This window comes from Xiphophorus maculatus, chromosome 12 (assembly GCF_002775205.1).
Source record: "Xiphophorus maculatus strain JP 163 A chromosome 12, X_maculatus-5.0-male, whole genome shotgun sequence".
NCBI classification, from domain to species: domain Eukaryota; kingdom Metazoa; phylum Chordata; class Actinopteri; order Cyprinodontiformes; family Poeciliidae; genus Xiphophorus; species Xiphophorus maculatus.
The window spans coordinates 8526206-8547102 of NC_036454.1; the positions used below are offsets into that span (position 1 = coordinate 8526206).

A 20897-nucleotide genomic window follows, 5' to 3' on the forward strand; every position below is an offset into this window, starting at 1 on the left:
CATGGTTCAGAGTTTATATTTTGAGGCTTCCTATCTGGTTCTTTTCCTGAAAGAATTCAAAGAATTTATAATTTACAGGAAATAGAATTAAATGAGAGAAAAAAAATCAAACCAAAAGTGTTTTTTGTGGGTGTGGCAACCCAAATAAATTTTTTTTTGCTTTGTTTTGTAGCTGGAGAAAGATTTGTTGCAGTCAACTCTTGTCTTCTTCTGCGTTTTCTGTACATTCGCTGTCCAGGAGCTGCTCCATGTGGCTCAGGAAAGCGTGGCTGCTTTCTTCCTCCAGAATTTGCTCCCAGAATTTCACTGAGAAGCAAGAGAGGAAAAATGATCAGCACAGGTACATTTCTCTACTGGTCTTAAAACAATAGTATTACAGTATTGAGTAATTGGCTTATTACTGGAATCAATTAAAAAACGTCTGATTATTTTCAGGTTTATTATTATTATTTTATTTTATATATTATTTATTATTTTCTAAACAAGCAAAACCAGAGTAAGATTAGCACTACTTCAACATATTTTTACTCAAGTAAAAGTAAAAAGTAGCTTTCCAATAAGTTACTCATGAGTAAAAAAAAGTATTTGGTAAAAAGGCTACTCAAGTACTAAAATTTAATTTAATATTTTAAAATGATGATGACAAAATATGAAGATATGTGCAAATTCTGGCATTTTAAAGGCTAAATTAAACAAAATACTACAAATAAATAATACACTCAAGCAAAATAAGCTTTTTCAAACTTTTTTTCAATATTAAAAAACTTTACATAAAATTAATACTTACAATAAGTAATGTGTATAGGATAATGTACTCCTAGTGGTGATATGTATTAATAATCTCCAACAGGCTCAGCAGATAGAAAAAAACAGAACAACAAAGCTGGTGTATGAACAAGAGGTCTCGCTCTAACAAACTAAGTGTGAGTCTATGTTTGAAATGTTTCTTCTTTCTTCATTGAAGTTGCTTGTGCCGGATACAGAATCCAGAAATTTTACTCAAGTTAGAGTAGCGATTGTTCATAGTAATATTACTAAAGTAAAAGTAAAATGTACAACGCAGTAAAACTACTCCAAAAAGTACATATTTTCCAAAACGTTACTCAAGTAAATGTAGCTAGTTACACCTCTGGTTTTATCTTATTGATCAGTTAATGAAAAAGATGGCTTCCCTCTCATTGCTGCGCTGTAAATAAAACGCTGTGACTTACAGTAATGCGGTTTCTCGGACCATTTGCTGTCGGGTCCAGGCTCAGACTCCTCAGCCAGACTGTTAATCTGCAGTGGCTCCGTGTTTCCCTGCTGGTCTGTATCGGGCTGGTCGCTACGCTCCAGGCTCAACAGCATCACCTCGTAGGCTCTCCGAGCCTCAGCTGACAACTCAATCATCTTGTGATAGAAATCCTGTAAGTATCAGAGCGAATTTTCACATTTTAAAATGTTAGTTACCCTTTACAGCTACTAGATGTTCAGCATCTTACTGTAAAAATCTTTCAGATGTGGATATAAGCATAAAATTCTTTTCAATTAGTCAGTTATTTTTTTTAAATGGCTGCCATTTTTGACACTTTTAAATCAATTATTGCCATGAAATGAGACATGGATTAACTTTATGTCACATTATATGTTTTTAACTATATGGTCATCCTTCTTATACAACTTTAAAGTAGTAACATGTAGTAAAATGAGATGCTGGTTAGGGTTAACTTCCGCTAATATTTTTAATGTGTTTAGCAGTTCAGCATTAGCAGAACTTATTTTTAATGTGTTTACTGGTTTAGCAGTAGCTAAGCTAGGATTCTTGTTTAGCAGGCTACTGGTTAGTGAATCTAAATTTGTGGTTAGATGTGGTTATAACTACTGCCAATTTTAGTGCAAACATGCAGCTCTAGAAAAATTAAGAGTCCATTGAAAACCTCCTGGTTGTTCCACCAAATATTGATTTCTGATCTCTTTCTGATTTTTGTGGTGGCCATCTTGAAAAATCAAAACATTTACAGTACATATGATTTCTATTCATCCAGTCATCTACGATTTGACACCAAAGCTATTCATCTGTGATAAAAATCAGTCTTCCTTGACAACCATCTTGGCGGCCATCTTGACTTTTTCATTTGCTTTTTTTTCATGAGAGCAAGCCCCTGGGAACTTCTGCACCAAGTTAGGAGGTTCTAGTATCCGCATGTGAAAGATTTTGCTGCCCTACATCTGAGAATGATAACCCTGACCTGCGCTCCATCGTAGTTGAAGATGCCCACAAGGCTGACTGGCACAGCCTTGTTGACACAGTGGCCCAGTGCTTTCCTGGAAAGTGCAAACACGAACGGTACGCCCTGTTCGCGACACATGTTGATGATCGTGTGCAGAACCTCGTCCAGGCCACCTGTGGAGGGAATATTTTCTATCAACATGCAGCTTTTCTCCGTCCAGTTTCAGCAGCTGCACGCCTGTCTGGACCTCAACGCCACCGATGTTGTAATTGTACACATTTATGACGCAGAGTCTTTTATTTCCATCCAAGATGAAAAACAAAGTTTTTCTTGGTCTTGTTTCAGGATCTAAATGCTTTTCCTCATCAGAGTGAAAATGTCACAAAATACTCTCAAGTTTCTGTTTTTGGTGTCCTACCACATTAATAGGCATTATTTTAGTTATTCTTCAAAATGGAAAATACAGGAGAACATGCTATTAAAAAATGGTGGAGTATTAGGCCCATACTAATAAAAAATACACACACAAAGAAAATCACAAGAATAAAGTCATAGTGTTGCGAGGATAAAGTTGAAATAATTACAAGAATACAGTTGTAATAATATGAGAATAAAGTCATTATAGTTCAAGTATAAATTCATAGTATGATGAGAATAAAGTCATAATATTACGAGAATAAAATTTTCACATTATGACTTCATTCTCGTATTATTTTGACTTTATTCTCGAATAACTTTACTGTTATGTTATGACTCTATTTTTGTAAAGAAATTTAAAATTTTCTTATTGTGGTTCTTATTCTCCATCATAATTAAATATGGATGATCATTCATAAAATCTGTAAAAAAAAAAAAAAAAAATTAACAACCTAAACAAATACAGTTAGAGTAATAATTAAAAAGCTTTAAAGAATTGAAATTGTGGCCATCATCTTGGAAGAGAATCCATATTTATCTGTCCAGTTTGCACATTAAGAGGTAAAAATACTCCTACACTCACTGCAGCAGTCATAACAACCGTTAGATCTATCTAACACTGTTTGGAAAATCTTTTTTTCCTACTGTCACTAATGTAAACATTTGGAGTTTGCTAAAGGTTTCTGTGACTTTCCCTGGAACGATGACACTCATACTCAACCCATGACAACAAACATCCCATGTGGGTTTGGCATAAAATAAAAAAATTATATAAGCAAAAGGTGCTTGTTGCATGGTGAAAGATCTGTGATGCTGTAGGCTTGTTTTTTTTTTCTTTAAAATGCCCTGGGAACTGTGTTAGAGTTCTTGACCTGATAAACCAGAGAATATTAGGCTACGTTCACACAGCGGGTAAAATCCCCATCTGATAGAAAAATAAAAAAAATCCAATCTTTGCCACTTCAACATGAAGTCTAATTATTACAAGTACCCTGTCACAATAAAATTATTATTATTGCAAGAAATGCTAATGTTGTTTTGATATGATTTTAAAGTAATATAAAGATAATGGCATATTAACTCCAAGTTTTCTCTCTCCTCAAAGACCAATAAACTCTTATTTTGTAAACACAACTTAATGCTGGAACTGAAAGATATTTTAATTATCCAAAATAAAACGCAACAACCAAAAACAGTAAATAGAATGGAACTAAAAACCACACACATACAAAAACATAAATAAAATTGATTATGATCTCCCTCTAAGCACATTAATAATCAGAATGGGAATTGTTGAGCTCATTTTAATTGATCATGAGATTAATGTTATTATATAATAATAATTAATTTATTTGTTTTTTTGTTGATCTATTTTGGATATTTAGAATGTCTTCCAGTTCCAGTGCTAAATGTTTGTTAGAATTTAAAGTTTACTGATCTGTGAGAAAGTGTTTTGTCTCAACGCAACAATATTATCGTTTCTCGCAATAACGTCTGGGACAATTTATTGTCCAGCTAAATTTGTCATCGTGAGACGATTAATAATTCCCCAGACTTTTCTTAAATAATCTACAGCCGGTGCTTTTGAATACCTTTGGACTGGATGCGTTCGCAGTTTGGCGAGATGATGACACATTTGACCTTCTTCAGTTTGAGGTGTTTCAGAACCTCTCGAAGGCCCATCACGATCCGCCGCTTCATGCGGGCCTTCATGGGATCCTTCTGGTACAGCCGGTCCTGGAACCGGACCAGCTCCTTCAGCAGTGACGTCACACACTCATCCAGGTCTTTCCTCAGCATCTGGCTGCAGTAGCTGCCATGCAAACAACAGCAAATCATTACACAGAAGTCTCTGGATATTAGCAAAGTGTGGATTGATGCTTAAATATCGATACTTCCAATACCAGACTTTGAATTACTCCACTTTTTTATTGTGCTTCAAAATCGATTCTCTCAAGTCTAAGTATCAATACTTTCAATACTTCAGTCACTTGAGATAAAGGATCTTAACAAGAGCTCGTTAAAAAGTAACTAAATCATTGAGATCTTTCCTAAATAAGAATCTTTTCAAAGGCAGGAGACGTTCTGCGCAAAAACAAAACAGACTGAAGGGAAAACAGTAAATATGGTTTTCCTTAACAAAAACATGAATGGGAAAGTTTCAAAGATGGATGCCTTTGCTTTAGGTTCATTAACATGTTTTCAAAGTAATCTGATTTTGTAATGTCAATTAGGATGCAAGCTTTCATTTTAGAGTAGTTCCTAATAACTAAACAAGGATTTATTTCAGTAGGGTTATTATTTACTCATGTTTTTATTTTGCAACACCATTTTAACATGCTTTGTATGATTGTCTGCTGTTGTTAAAATAGCCTGGCAATAATAAAAAAGGCCGTCACCCTAATGTACTTCAGACTTCAAACTAAATCAATTAAAGTGATGTCTTGCATTCTTATACAGCAAAGAATTGAATTACTCCACTTTTTTTTTAGATTTACCAGACACATTATGTGTTTTTGAGCAAAGTATTGGCATTGGACATCAAACATCACTAGTCGATACGAAGGGAACAACGTTGCGGCCTTACTCTCTAAACTTCCTGCTGTGAATTTTGGGAACGTTGTTCTGTTGGGGCTCAGATGAGGGGACTTCCTGTTGCACATCATCGTTTTTGTCGTTGTCCTCATCGGCTTCATCCATGTTGGAGTTTGTGCCGTTTAAATTCAAATGTTCGTCGAATCCTTGTGTAAGGCTCTGAATGTCTTCTGAAAGAGACAAACAGAATAAATTGAGTCATTCTGAAATCTTTCTATAGTGAGAACATGTTGGCTCTGACCTGTGTCATTTGAGTCATGCTGCTCTTCTGCAGCATCATTAGTGAATTCAGAGCCATTATCAGGCAGCAGTCCTCTCTCCTCTAGCAGACGTCTCTGTTTTTTCTCTTCTCTTTCTTTCAAAATGACCTGAATATGTAACAGAATAAAAGCTTAAAGGAAAAAATTGCATCATATTTTAGTACTAAAAAGCTAAAAATGCTCATGAAACAAATCATAAACAGCCTTTTCTTAGTTTTGCTTTTTTGGACTCCTTAAGTGGCATACTTTTAGCTTTTAACCCCAACAGATTAGCCCACAATGTACTGATATTAAGTCAAGCAGAAAGGTGTGAGTTTTTCACAGGTTGATGTTAGAAGTATTTTTAGCTACAGATGCATCCTTTGGTACAAATGATCAAGCGTTCACTCAAGAAATTATATGTTATTGGATTTTAGGTAGTAGATTTATTTTAAAAATGAATTGAATTAATTGTTTATTTGTATATTTTAAAGTATTTCTGCAGATATGCCAATATTTTTTATCCATTTAATAGACAGAATAATCAGTGACTAAAATAATTGTTAGCTGCAGCTCTAAAATCTTCACTTTATGAGCTCAAACTCAGACTTTTCTACCAACACTTTGGCCAAACGTCTTGCACTAATGGCCGAGTTTGTCGTCCCACATGTAGCATCATCACTCTTTATCAACCTCCAGCTGCATTCTCGACTGCTTGCTCTTTCTTTTCACATTTAATCATTTAAATAAATATAACAGTCAGGATCTTCTAAACAGTGCTGAAAACGAGAAGTTGTAAAAATGATATATATGAGCTTCAATATAACAATGCAACTACTATAATGATCAACAGTGAGTGTCTGGCAGACTGTGTCCACTTGCCTTCTTCAGAGGAGTGGGTTTCTTGGCTTTAGGCACTTCTCTTTGCTTTCCTTTCTTAACTAAAGGGCTGGTCGAGTCCAACGGATTGTGTGCGATTTTATCCTGCTGCCATGGCGGCTTCTTCAGAGCCGACGATTGCTTCTGGACGACAGGCAGTCCTCCACCAACTACAGTAAAGCAGACATCGATTAATTATGTTCGTAAACGCGGTTTTTAAAGAAATAAAAACCTATTAGCTGACCAGAGAGAATGATCGGCTTGGTGTCCTGCTTTGATTTTTGAGTTTGTTGCTTCTTTTCCAGGACGGCCAGCATGTTTCCGATGTCCAGCTGGACCGGGGCTTTGCTCTTTTTCCCCGACACTTTCTCTGCTTTCTACAAATCAGGTGATGAAGGTCAGAGCTACGTCACTGAGACAAAACCAGACTGCTCTGACAGTGTCAGTTTTAACAAATGATTACCACAAACCTGTCCTTTTTTAGTAATTTCAGGCAGTTGAGTTTTTCCTACTGGTGATTTTTCCTTGTTCAAGTCGGCAGACTGGTACTGTCCTCCTTCTCTTTGGTTTTCCTTGACATCAAACCACAACATAAGACTTTTATTTATGATATTTTATCTTATGTTGATGCATTTAAACCACTGATGATATCTACCTCTTTGCATAGCTTTGTTTTACTGTTTAACCCAGTTAAACCCAGCACCAAGTCAGGGAATTCTTCTTCATCCTAGGAAAAAATGTTAAATTCTGTTAAATGTCCAAATTTTTATTCACCCAGAAGAAGCAAAAATCTAATTTTACCTCAAGTTTTGGAGGCTCATGATGAATTAGTGGACTCCCTGACTCGGCTCCTGCATCCTCAGCGTTGCTTTTGGATTTCTTTTTCCTCTTTCGCTTTTTCTTTCCTGGGCCTCCCTCTTCTTGTGGGGTAGAAAGGCATTTTGTCTGGTAATATAAACAAAATGAACTTTAGAAAAAAAAAATTGTAAAAAAAGAGATGCATTTTTTCAAAAACAAACAAATAAACCAAAACAAAAAACAGGCTAATAGTTCAGGAAATAAGCCCAAAAAGAACAGAGCTAGTTGTTGGTAAATGCAAAAACATGAAAAATATATGCAAACATGTATGCAAACTTCCATTTTACAAGGTGCAAGTAATTCTCTTTAAACCAGTTTAACTGCCTGTTTTTTTTTCAGCTTTCTTAGCTTCATGGTTCTGTATATATCAGGAATGCACAGATCTACTTTTGTCACTCCCAATATACCAACAGAATAGAGATTTGTATCCGTCAATACCGATCCAAAACAGAAAAACAGTCCTGAATAGACCTAAAACTGTTCTTTTTTAATGAAGCATAAACATAAATGTACTGAATAACAAGTACATTTGATAACTCTGCACCAGTACAGCACATTTAAATACACCAATAGCTTCACAAGTTTGGTCAAACATGTAGAAATAAACTGCAACAAACTTTCTCTAAATGGTTCTGAAAGTGCAATTAGTAATTCTAAATATAATATAAAATAAATAAAGTATGACGTTGTGCAGACCGCAGAGTACAGAATTAGACTGAATAGATCTGCATTTATGGATTGGGTACATTGTCACCGATACCCAATCTAGATTTTTATTTCAACATCAGTATCGATACAGATATTAACACTCTTTACTTTATGCCAAATATTTGCAGCGTTTCTCAATATTAGAGGGGATAATCTTTTTTAAATTGTTGCCCAAATGTAAATTATTGAGCTCATTATAATTAATTATGCAGGTAATAAATTTATTGCTTATTGCAACAGGCTTAGAGTCAAAATGAAGCTTAATCTCAGCCATGGCATTATTCTGAGGGCCTGTTTCGCTGCCGGTCCATTGCAGAAAGTGGATGAAAGAATGAAGAAAGATAATTACCTCAAAAATCTTTATTTCACCTCATATCAACGACTTTATAGATGAATAAAGTTACTAAGTTTTCAAAAACAATCCAAACTGGTGAGCAGTGTCCTCCCAGTCGCTTTTTTATGCTCAGAACCATCAGAGAGCTTTGTTGATGATCCAGCCCAGAAAACCGAAGAGAGGTTCTGCCTGATCAACTTCCAGCCCAACTCGACTCTCGGTGAGTCCATTTAAATTTCTTCCTTACGCCTCAAAAGAGAAGAATAAAAACTGAAACCCTTTTTATTAAGAATTAAACCAGAAAAAACAAACTGCACCTGTGTGTCGCTGCGGCGGATTGTCTCGTCTGTAACAACAGGTTTCTTTGGGGGCTGAGAGGCAATATTTGCCCAGGATGTTATTACCGGCTGAGCTGCTAGGAAAGAAAGAAAAACAAGTGATTCACAAGTTAGAAAAGACTGTCGCTGTGGTTCAGGAGATGATTTCAGCCTTTACCTGGCAGGTTAACAGTGGTCTTATTCTGCAAGGGCTCAAGTTCTGCTGTAGAGCCATTTCTTCCAGCCTGCCAATAATAATACAAAACAGCTCAGTGTTCATATTTCTACATGATCTAATCTGATTTTTCTTTTAAATACAGAAACTAACCTTCTGGGAAGTCGTCTGAGTTTGTGGGTTTGTGCATTGAGGGCTTGGACCCCAGCAGTCTTTCTGTGCTCCAGCATGAGAAGTTGATTTCTGCAAAACGCCAGCTAACTCTGGAAAATCAGCCATCTTCACTTCAAACGGGACAAAATCTGCCAGTGCTGGTGTTGATTTCCTTCCAGAGGCCGGGGCTGACCTGACATGTCTAAAACCTGCTGACGCCCCAAAGGGACAGACAATAAATGAACGGCTAAATAAAGCTTTATAATTATTCATCTGCATCAATAACACAGATAAGATATATGTTAAATAACTAAATGTGCAAATCATTAATTAAAAATCTGAATTCATGTTATATTAACATCATTCATAAATACTGAAGTATTTAAATATTTCATAGACTTATGTTGCCGCACATGGAGAATTTTATTCCATCTCTAAGCCTTGAACATCATTCGATCGGGTCAAGACAAAAAACTATTGGTCTGTAGTTAAACTGCAGGTTAATTATTATTATTATTATTATTATTATTCAAGTTTATTTAATTGAGGACAGTAAACAATGTTACGTGATAAAAACAAAGTGACCATTGTTTTAAACAAAGGTTTTCTAGACAGTCTAATTTGTAAACCGAGTCCCTTAGTTGGATCTTTCGCTGAAAAATAGAAAAGCTAGAATTAAAGATTCCCGTCACACACACACACAATAATCATCATTAGGGTCTTTTTGGTGAATCAGCCTGAAAGTCTTAATTATTTCATGATGGACTGTGGCAATGGAAATGTTAACTTGATAAATACTGAAGTAATTTAACTAAATTAATGAAAATTTGAGTTAATAATTGAATTATTTGTATTCTTCTTCTGGCTGTTCCCTCTTCGTGGGTCATCACAGCAAGTCATCCTCTTCCATCTAATTAAATGCATTTGTTCAATTTCAAATTCAAAGATAAGTTATTGTAGATGGTGATGGAAAGATCTCCTGTAGCAGTCTGTATTTAAGCATACTTGAAGAAGCCTCTGATTAAAGACACTCTTAATTATTGACAAATTTAACTATATACCAATAAACGTTTATTCAAACAATGCACATATTATAGTTTTGTATGGGTTATTATATGTATAAATAGCTTTTGAAGGCATAATTTGGTTATTTCTGAAAATGTACATGCGAGTCACTTGTGATCTGATGGATGATGTTTACCTTTTTGTCGTGCATCCGATGAGTTTTTGCCCACATTTCTGCCCTGAGAGTCATTGCTGCTTTTTGATGTCTGCAAACACACCAACAAAATGATTGAAATCTATTACATAAATTAAGTCACAGTAACTTAGTGTGACTTTAATAAGTGTAATAAAAAGAAAACCTTTGAATGTGGATCCCAGAGGAGCTTGTTTTTGTCACTGGTTTCCCTCACAGGACGTCTGCTGCTGTAGCCATGACTTCTTGAAACATCTCCCCTTTTTCCTGCTTGTTTTTGGCTCAGATCTGTCCAGTTCCTTAATAAACACAGACACAGAGAAAAGATACGATCAGGGGTCGAGTTGCTGATTACTTGGGCTTAGCCATGATCTCCATACCTGGCTGAAGTTTGGTTGGACACATAAGGATTTGGTAAGACCAGAGGAACTGAAGCTGTGTGAGGATTAGAAGCATCTCTGCTTCTTTTCTTCGGATGTTTTTCAAAATCCTGGGGAGAACAATTACTAGGTGTCGGTTTGCTCTCCTGGAAAAAGTAAAGTGATGTCAACAAAAACCTTTGGTAAACATGTAACTTATAATTACTTAAATAAACATTATAAGGAACACTTCAATCATATGTTCTGCTTTGACATGTCGACGCTTTAAGAAGTGTTAAAAATACAACATTTGTGCTTCAGACAAAATTACGTCTTCGGGAAACAAAATATTATCTTTCACTTCATCAGTTGCCCCCCATTTAGGCACTTTTTAGAAAGAACTGTAACTGTAGCAGGACATATTCGCATGCGTTAGCTTCAGTGCTAGCTAAATAGGCAGTTATAATCCAATTTGGTGTTCTTTACCTTCTCCATCTTCAGGCGTTTTTAAGATTTAGTCACATATTCGTATTTTCGCATGTGGTTCCAAGTGTTGTCAAAGTCCATCCCACGATTATGCCATGAGTTTGTTAATCATGAACAACCTGTTTGATAGCTTAGCATGAAAAACAGAGGCTAGCTGTGTGATGCGTCAGTTGCGGTCGAGCCGACTCAATCCGCTAGCTGTTCTAATTGAACGATCTCAATTCATTTGAGCTTAAATTGTATATCAACATTCACAGATACAACTTAGATTTCAAAACTGGAATCAAATTTAAAGGCTAGTGGTACAGCTTTATGAATAGATATTTTGGAGCTGAAGGGGTCGGTTCTTGTTGGCGAGTTGAGCCAAATAATGCGGTTCTCATATCAGGGTCGGAAGTCCCATCAACTGAGTGAGGGCGATGTTCACAGAGGAACAAACGGAGAAACAGCGACATCTTGTGGGATTAGAGAGCAAATTAAATAATTCAGTCAAAAGTTGGGTTGACGTCCTGAAAGTAATGAAAGGTATTTCTGACAAATAGCAAATCTGGCGTACACTGATAATATACAAAATTTACTAAGTGAGTTTTCTTAGCTTATTAATAGGAAACTTCGCCTTAAATTCAGTCTTTATAGTTGCTTTAGGAAGAACTTTGTCAATAAAAATAGTCCTTTTTAGGCATACCTTGAATATGGTGTTGTCATTTAATATACTTAGAATTCTTCCTTTTTATTTAAAATGTAATTCAAAAATGTCAAAAACAATTGTTGAAAACAGAAGTGAAGTAAAACAAACAATCATATTTACTATCTACTTAATGCTGGTTATCAATAAAGAAATTAATTTGATGAAATTATTACTGTAAAGTTTTATTGACACCTTTAGGATATTATTCCATTATGACCAGTTGATGATGTGTTTCTTTTTCAAACATTCATAAAATAAACCATTAACACATTCAATGACCATAAAAATACATTTCTGACTTATAAAATACTGCATCTATAAGATAAAATACTTTTATAAAAAAATATCCAAACTCTACTAACAATGTAATTTCTAATTATCAAAGCATGTGTTCAATAAAAAGGAGATATCTTAATGTGCAAATATACAGTTATTTTCTAACACAACATTCTGTACCTACTACTTTATTTTGGCATACGTTTGGACTTTTTGTTTTATATGTTTATCTTTGGCACAATGCACCAAAAGTAATCCTCACATCACTACTGAGTAAAATAAAATGGAAACAGTGCTCATTCTCCCAAAAAAATGTAAACATTATAACATTCATATAAGGCAGCAAGAGAGGGATCTTGATCTCTGCAGGTCACTCCTCCTTTAACCTCTGGGCTTTGCTCAGGAGAAAAAGTGGAATCACAAATGAGGCTGACGTTATGAGAAAGCAGGTCTGTGCTCCCGCAATCCAATAAACTGAAATAAAATACAGAAAAAATTAATAAACATAAGATGTAAATACACAAACAGCAAAAATAGAGGCGTCTCAAAGTAATTCCAGATTTGTTGGAGACAGATATAATTTATATGAAGCTAAATCCAAGCGCTAAAAAGCTGAAAGGGCCATTATTTTTCTATTCTTTAGCTTTCTTACCAGAGGATGACACCACCGGCCCAGACGCTCTTGCCAGCGCACCCAAACTACGCAGAATCCCCATCACAGTACCTTTCTGATTAGCTGAACCTAATCAAACATCCGACAGGGAACAATCAGCAACTTTGATCTCAAAATCATAATATTTAAAAAAAAAATAAAAGGAGACTCACCGTGGTCAGCAACCAGGGTAGAGAGGCACGGAACTACAATTGCTGCAGCTGTAACAATCAAAATATGAACACAAATGTGTAAATAAATAAATCATTAAATTAAATGAAGATAGAAATATTGAGAAAACAATTTCCGTTTGCTTTGAGGGAAGCTTTATCTCCAGGGATCAATTCTTGGACCTGCTCTTTTTAACTCAAAATTTATCTTTGAGTTAAATTTTATTTAATTTTTTAAAGTATGGCAACTGCTGTGTGGATGACACACAAGTTCACATCCATATAAAACCTGATAGCAGGATTTTTTTATATATATATTCTTTTTTGACTGTTTGAATAAAATGTTAATAAAAATGCAGAAAAGAACCAACTAAGTATCTGAAAGACCCTCAAAATGCCCAGAAAAACCTGCTGATCTTTAATGACATAATCCTTGGCTACTTGGAAATGTCTATCTTCAAATGCCTATCATTAAAAATGATACAACCAAGTTCTTTAAGAGGAAATGTTTGCTTAATGTTTTATTTATTTTTATCAAGAAACCTTTTGAAATCCAGATTAACTGTTTACTAGTAAACAGTTAATCTGATTATAACATTGAATTTATTTAGTGTAAATAAAATCAATTACACTCACAATCTCACTGCAGTGTTTTCTGGGTTCAACTAATGTGTTTTTTATTTTTAACCCTTTATGTCATGGTTACATATCAATAATTTACACAAAAAAAAGAATAACCACTTCAATCTTCTTCTGACTTCTGGTAAAGAATCGACAGCGCCCTCTATAGTCAGATGTGGTAACTACACCTTTTAATGCCGCTATTCTTAATTTGTTTTAAGAAAATCATGTTAGAAAATTTATTGTTCGATTAACTTTTCTTAAGATGTGCATAGAAGGTTTACAGGCAGCCACTAATCATCTCCTATTAATTATATTAACAATAAAAATGAAAAGTTGCCATGATTTGAGTTGATTCTAAAATTGCATCACTGCCCTCATTATATTTATTAAAAATATAATCAGATGAAAAGCAAACATGACTCACCAAAAGAGTATAATGCCAAGCCAATATAAAGCATTGCAATATTCCACGATAATCCAATGAGAATGAATGCTGGGATTAGCATCATTATTGCCTGGAAAGATTAAGATTTATTTCAGTATTATATTTTTCTGCCTGTTCAGTATAATACTCATCATGCAGATAGATTATATCGTTACCATGTAAACAGCATGTATGTGTTGCCCAGGTTTGATTCTTCGAGCGTATCCCCCCTGGATTAAAGCCATGATGACACCAATGAAGAAGAACATCTTTCCCTGCTGCATGCTGTTTACAGAAAACAATTAAAGTATTTATGTTCCTCCTTAGAGTTTCTGCCGGTTTCACCAACTCAAATTTAAAACTTTATAAAATCATTATGAATGGAATTTAAGACCTATATCTCAAAAATAAATGTGCACTTCATCCAGCCAACTTGCGATAAATTTCCAAATGCGAAAAAGCTAACTAGCTAGCAAGGCTATGTTAGCATTGAAAATGTCTGCGTGTGGCTCAAGATTTATCCTGACAAAAAAGCCCCGCCAAAAAATAAAAAATACATAGAATATACGTGATTATACGGAAGAGGATTAAGGTCACTAAAAATATTTCTAATTTGGTCAAAATCGAAATAAATTACCAAACATTCTTAAGTTAGGTGAATGTAAATTATGTTGTTAGCATTTAAACATAATCATGTAACTATGTTTTTCTTGTAGGATTTGTAAACCTGCACGTTATCCACACTGAAATCCTGTCCCAAATGTATTAGGCAGATTTGAGTTTTAAGACTACATTTGCCTTATGTATTTAGTTTAAACAATTCTGATTCTGAGGGGAAAAAAGTGAGAACGCTGAGATTAAAGTGAGAACTTTATTTTCTTCTCCTATCAGCCCTAATCCCCTTCAATCCGATTCAATAGTTCAGCCAAGACAAAATTCAATACTTCTAAAGCCAACTTTCTTTTTAAAAAATGGATTCAAGACATTTTAAATCCTTAATTTTAGATACACAAATTTTTAAGGATGTACGGACACGCTGCTGCTAATATACAATTTTATATCTGGGTTTATACCTTGTAAACTGGAAGCGCTGGTGAGTCAGAAAACTCAGGTTGAACTCTAGACCAGAGAACAGGAAGAGGTAGCAGAAATAAACCAAACCCAACACTTGGAGCTTCTGCATTCCTGTAAGAAACACACCCCCACTTCCAGTCAGCAGGCCATACTCCATTTATGGTCTAGTTAAAGGGTACAATAATGTAGAACCAGCACTCACTTTCTTTAGAAGGTGGTTCCTTCGTCTTGGTGACAGCAGTGAAATGGAACAAGGAGATTGGACTGAGAAGGTCCAGCGAGTCTCCACCATGAGAAGGTGAACCCTGGAATGACAATAGCTTTACATTTCTGAAAAAAACATTAAATACATTGGAAATACAGTAAAAGATGCAAATGAACCTAATTTTCACTTTTTAAATAAGAATATCTACATATATGTTTTGCTTAAAAATCCAAAAACTACTGTATGTATGATTTGTAGCCGAGGATGCATCTGCAGCTAAATAAATATTTCTAACATCAACATGAGCAAAGCTCATCTCTTGACTTAGAATTAATAGTGTAAAACTAATCTGGTGATTATTTTTCGGATTAACTGATTAATAATTGGATAGCAAAAGGTGCTTACATTGCAAAAAAACAAGTATTTTTGGGCTAGTTTGTAGTGCAAATATGTTTTTAGTACACTTGAAATAAGACTAAAACTCATTTACAAGTAACTTTTAAGCAAGATATAAGAGCTTGTTTTAAGTTAATAATTCCTTAATATTATTTCACCATTACAAGACATTTTACTCATGTGATAAGTGAAATAATCTGCCAATGGAACTAGTACTTTCTCATCAAAACTAAGGGATTACTGATTTAAAACAAGCTCATATATCTTGCTGAAAAGTTACTTGTAAGTTAGTTATGACTTATTTAAAGTTTACTAAAATATTTTCGCTAGCAACTAGACCAAAAGTACTTGGTAAGACTTTGTGTATTTGCAGTGTAATAGAACCAGGTGAAGTTAAATCTACGTGACTATATAATCTTGGTAGAAAAATCTATAGATGAAGGGTTTTTTTATATTACCGTAAATAAAAAAAATATTGTTTTTTGTTGTGATTACTGCTCTGAGTATGTTGTTCTTTCAAAAACTGGCCTTTCTTGAATCCAGTTAACAAATCTATAAGTAAATTAGCAGATGATTATGTCAATAATTGATTAATTGCATTCATTGTTTCAGCTGTACTCAATGTGTTGTGAACTGAAGTGAAGGTTGGAAGTGTAGGTTCCTCTTTACTACAGCAGAGCCTCCACTTCATTGCTCCATACAGTATATAGCCACAGTTTCAAAACACTGTCTCACTACAAGCTAATCAGACTCTGCTACATCGTTGCTCAGTCCTGCCTCAACGTAAATCCGACTCCACATGGAGCTGCAACACATTGATGTGTCATAATCTAGTTTTAGTAACATCACATAATCTTAAAAAAGCTGTTCCATGAAAAAGGAAATTACCCTTTGCCCTAAATCCTCTACATTCATGGTTTGTAACCTGCGGCTCCAGAGCCACAAATGGCTCTTTACATCTTTCACAATGGCTCTCAACGACTTTACTGAAAACCGTGAAGCATGAACTGAAGTTTTTAAATATAAAAACAAATGCTGGTTTTAGCAGTTTTGAATCATGTTCATGGAATAACTGCATTGAATTACTACATTAGAATGACACTGAAAGGTGTCAGTAATATTGTTTATACCTTTTTTGTCTTCATTAGGTTGGTGGCTGTCTATAGTGACTGCAGTAGTTAAATATTTTATAACAAAATATTTAACTTGCAAACTAAATATTGAACTATGACATTTTAAACGAATAATATTTAGCTTTTTTATTATGACAAATATTTTAATTTATTCCAGTGATATCATATCAACTTATGTATGACTTTTTTCATAAAAGCCTAAATAAGTTTCTGCTGTTTGACTGTGTAATTTAACAATCAGCACCCCATAAAAGAAAATGGATACATTTTTTAATATTTTTTGGTAATATTTTTATGTTTTCCTAACTTTAAAACCTGAATAAAATTGTGGTTCTTTAACAAAATCAATTCAATTCAAATAATAATACACAAATACGTTGTCATTTAAAATTACAAACTTCTCATAGTAGATATTTATCAAAAATTATAAGCTGAGTCATAGCATTTGCAGCTCTAAAGTTTTTTTGTAGCTCAACTGAAGGCAAAATAACTCTTTGGATTGTAAATATTGTGGATCCAGCAGATCTACAGATACAGAGGTTGGTGAAATCTGAGCCACTTAGCCTGAACAGAACAAAGGTCTTCAGGGACATTTAAAGGCATCAAGTGTCCATCCGATGATGCGTCAGCGCTGGAACACAGTGTAGACTCGCTGCTGTTTTGGGTTCAGCGTAGAACACTGAAATAACTTCTTGACTCCCTGCAGAAACTTTCTGAAAGAGTATTGTCACCGTGACAACCCAAGAAGTTACTGCTGTGGGCAACAAATGGAAACCGAAAAGGTTTTCCAAAAGGACTTGAATAGGAGGAAGCTGGACGAGTTTTTCTTGTTTCAACTCCAACCTGAAAAGGTTCTACACTGAGGTCAGGAGTTTCTGACCCACATGTGTGTTGAGGGTCATTTCTAACCCAAATGGTTGAAGTTTAAACTTGTTTTTAAGTCTATTTGGCTCTTCTACCATAACAATTATAAAAACAACAAACAATAATACCCCCATCTTTAGTCTATTGTTAGTCCTTTTGCTTGCTTGGTTATAATGGTAAAAAACCAAAAAAAGGGCATTATTTCCAATTAAATTTAACATTTGACTACCGTCCTCTGAAATAGTGCATTATTTCCACTGTATTTTGATTCTGTTTACACTATTTATAGACCAATACAGCTACTTAAAGTCCCCATAAAACCACTGAATTAACCATTGAGAGGTTAAAGGAGGTTAAAGGAGTTCCAGACTAAAGTCTCATTATCTAAGAATGATTTTGTGAAAAAAAATGTAATGACCATATTCTGTACATCCCATAAACAAATTCTAATTATTCAAAGGAAGCATAATAGACCACCTTTAAGAAACATCACATTTATTTATATTTTAAACTCACCTTAATAACCCTAGGAAGCGTTTCTGGTAACATCATCCAAATGAAGAAAATATCAACAACACTGAAGGTCAAGGCGAGCAGCGCTGGAGTTTCATAGAAGACATTTCCTGTTGTTTTGGAGCTAACAGCAAAGTAAGCACCCATGAGAGGTCCAACGGTGAAGCCCAAGGAAAAGGCAACACCAATCATTGCCTGGTCAAAAAATAAAAATAAATAAATAAAAATCACTTAAATATATTTCAATAAAAAATATAGACTTGCAACGGCATGAATGAGAAAACTGTTGGCTTGTGAAATGTACAAATGCTAATAAGAATTTGTTGAACACCGCAGAAGTCTGAGCTCAGCAATAAAGTTATCTTAGTAAACTAAAACTAACAAAATAACAAAAATGAGAAAACATTTTTGTTCACTGAAATAAATTAAAACAGTAATTAATGGGGAAAAAATTATAACTAACTGCAACTCTATTGTGGGTTTATAAAACTAACTAAAACATACTGAAATTATAAATGTAATATCCTTTGTTTTTGTGTTTATGAATCTATTTATTAACCTTTCAAACTGATGTGAAATAGATTTTTTCCCCAGATTTTTATCATGTCTGCAGTCAGCAAATTATGGTACTTCATACAAATGACGACAGTAAAAGTTGACATAATTTACAAGAGACAATAATTGAATGCATTTTTTGAAAATGATATCTTCTGTTGCGTATTCATTACCCAATCAAATTATCGCAATAGAATACTCTGACCTTTTAGAATACAACTAACTGATAAAAACTAAACAATATTTAACTAATATTAACTAATAAAAACTAGAAAATACAAGCTAAAAACTAATTAAAACAAACAAAAGGTTACAGCAAAGTAAAACTAAACTATGACGAAAAACCTCAAACTTTGACCCTGCTCACCATTCCTCTGTTCCGTGCTTTTGGACACGGCAGGTCCGCCACGATGGCAGTGCAGAGGCTGACGTTTCCCTTACAAATGCCCCCAATTACCCGAAACAACAGGAACATGGAGAAGCTCCGGGAAACCGCCCAGACCGCGTAGGAGACCGCCAGCCCTACCTGACAAACAAAGCACCCAATTAGCCCCAAACTGGTGGAATATGACTCATTGGATTTTATCATGGAGAACAAGAAACATTTAAGGTGTCATAATGTCCTTCTTACTGTGGTGAGAATGAGGAGAGGTCGTCTGCCATGACGGTCAGATAGAGCGCCCGTTACAGGCGAGGACAGGAACTGTAGCAAAGAAAACAGCGACCCAATCAGACCTGAAAGACAAGATAAGAAGTATTAAACTTGAAATAATTCCTCTTTTTCTTTGTCATCATTCAGCTCAAAAGTCTGAGTTTGAATTTGGATGAATCTCAGGTTTATGGAATGAAGGGACTGGAATAACTTACCTCCAAATAGAACAGAGTTGTATTTCTTTTCCATAGGAATCCCAACAGCCTCCCTAAACCAGTCCACCACACTCTGCAGAGACTGATACGTGACATCCTGGCCCAGAAAAAAAAAACACAAAAACATCACAGAGAGGCCACTTCAGGGTGACTCAGCACACAGGCCTCCCAAACTAATCAAATTATGTGCCGCTTATGGCTTTTCTGGAACAAATTCTTCACATAAAACACCTTCTGTTCACAGCAGGACAGAAGTCTGAACACGTCCAAATTCCTGCACTTTTAAACTGAAGCCAAGTGATTTTATTCTGCCTTCTTTAAACCGTTTTGGAAGATCCTACTGACCCCTGCTTGAGCATAATGATCCAAAATGGAAGGCAGCAGCGGCAGAATCAGCGTGAATCCAAGCAGATCCAGCAGCAGGATGATAAACACGATGCTGATGACCTTCGACGAGAAGGAGCCTCCATCTCCAGCTGCCTCATTCATAGCTGATGTTCCTGATTAGATTATTTCCTCTATTCCTATGAAAGAGTATAAAGTAAATGTTGACATATCAGCAGACCCAAACGTCTTGCAGCTCTAATTGCAGAAAACAGAGGGTCAAAAAGGTTACGATTCCAGGGAGAATACAAATCATGCCACACTTTATAATTTTCGTTAAAAATAAAAAATAGATAACCGTATATTTTTTTCTACTTAGTAAAAAAACAAACAATAAAAGAAAACATGTTGAAGTTTGTGGTTGGAAAACGACAAAATGTGCCAGTCTTTTGACTATGAATACTTTTGCAAAGCAATGTATATTTGATATTTATTTAAAATGAAAATTGAAAGATAAATGACAGTAAAAAAAAAAGCTGGACAAAAGAAAAAACTATCACTTTGAGAATTGGTAAAGTAAAGACATCAAAGTAGTTGTAGGATTATAAAATATAATAGTATTAAAATACTATTTCTTAATCTATTATCTGGTTAGAGACTAAATTAACTTTTTTGTAAAGCTTATATGGATGCTACTAAGAAGCATTTATAATAGTAATGTAATTTAAAAGCGATAGTATAAATATTTAAGGAAATACTTGCAAATGTAAAAATGGCGATGCGTTTAAGAGCCATTAGAAATGTTAAGAGAATTATGTCTGTAAATCATCACACTCAGTATTCGCAGTCTTCCAGTAAGTTATCAGGAAAGACACAGAGAAAGTGTGATCAAGGAAGAAGGAAACAATTCCTGTACATGTTGTAAACCAGCCTTTCTGAACTCCTCATTCCAACAATCAAACTCCAAATCAAACTAACATACATTTTCACGACTTTACGTGTTCGCAGAATCAAGAACCGATCGACACGTATCAGCATCTCCCCTTTCGAGCAACAGGAACACAAAAGGAACTTTACCTACAGTATTTCCGTCAGCTGGGCAAACCGCAGTAGCTGGTCCCGCTCAGAGGAGTCGATAAGGTTTACCTTCTCCACCTCATCGGTCCTCCACTGTGGATCCATACCAGGAACTGCCGTCCTTTCG

General features: G+C 34.9%; 2 protein-coding genes across 5 annotated transcripts; both read right to left on the bottom strand.

Annotated features, from left to right (window-relative positions):
• On the bottom strand, nucleotides 1-11218 carry secisbp2 (SECIS binding protein 2). Of its 3 annotated transcripts, none has more exons than XM_023343301.1 (18): nucleotides 10929-11218; nucleotides 10464-10609; nucleotides 10250-10382; nucleotides 10087-10156; nucleotides 8886-9097; nucleotides 8736-8802; nucleotides 8558-8655; nucleotides 7142-7285; nucleotides 6996-7067; nucleotides 6811-6912; nucleotides 6585-6717; nucleotides 6344-6510; nucleotides 5464-5590; nucleotides 5215-5392; nucleotides 4220-4440; nucleotides 2229-2383; nucleotides 1212-1404; nucleotides 1-306 (listed from the first exon to the last, which is right to left on the bottom strand). In XM_023343301.1, the coding sequence occupies exons 1-18, from the start codon at nucleotides 10935-10937 to the stop codon at nucleotides 194-196; spliced, it is 2340 nt and encodes a 779-aa protein (XP_023199069.1). In that variant the 5' UTR covers nucleotides 10938-11218; the 3' UTR covers nucleotides 1-193. The 3 variants fall into 3 exon arrangements, with proteins under 3 accessions (XP_023199069.1, XP_023199070.1, XP_023199071.1); XM_023343302.1 differs by having other exon boundaries at nucleotides 8886-9094; nucleotides 10929-11216; XM_023343303.1 differs by having other exon boundaries at nucleotides 8558-8652; nucleotides 10929-11216.
• Nucleotides 11219-11777: 559 nt separating this feature from the next.
• mfsd10 (major facilitator superfamily domain containing 10) lies at nucleotides 11778-20895 on the bottom strand. Of its 2 annotated transcripts, none has more exons than XM_023343117.1 (13): nucleotides 20775-20895; nucleotides 19715-19893; nucleotides 19370-19466; nucleotides 19134-19237; nucleotides 18870-19028; nucleotides 17951-18142; nucleotides 15039-15141; nucleotides 14836-14947; nucleotides 13939-14047; nucleotides 13763-13853; nucleotides 12718-12765; nucleotides 12545-12634; nucleotides 11778-12366 (listed from the first exon to the last, which is right to left on the bottom strand). In XM_023343117.1, exons 2-13 carry the CDS (start codon nucleotides 19856-19858, stop codon nucleotides 12263-12265), a joined length of 1353 nt encoding a protein of 450 aa, XP_023198885.1. In that variant the 5' UTR covers nucleotides 19859-19893; nucleotides 20775-20895; the 3' UTR covers nucleotides 11778-12262. The 2 variants fall into 2 exon arrangements, with proteins under 2 accessions (XP_023198885.1, XP_014324989.1); XM_014469503.2 differs by having other exon boundaries at nucleotides 20771-20895.
• Between the last annotated feature and the right edge of the window lie 2 nt (nucleotides 20896-20897).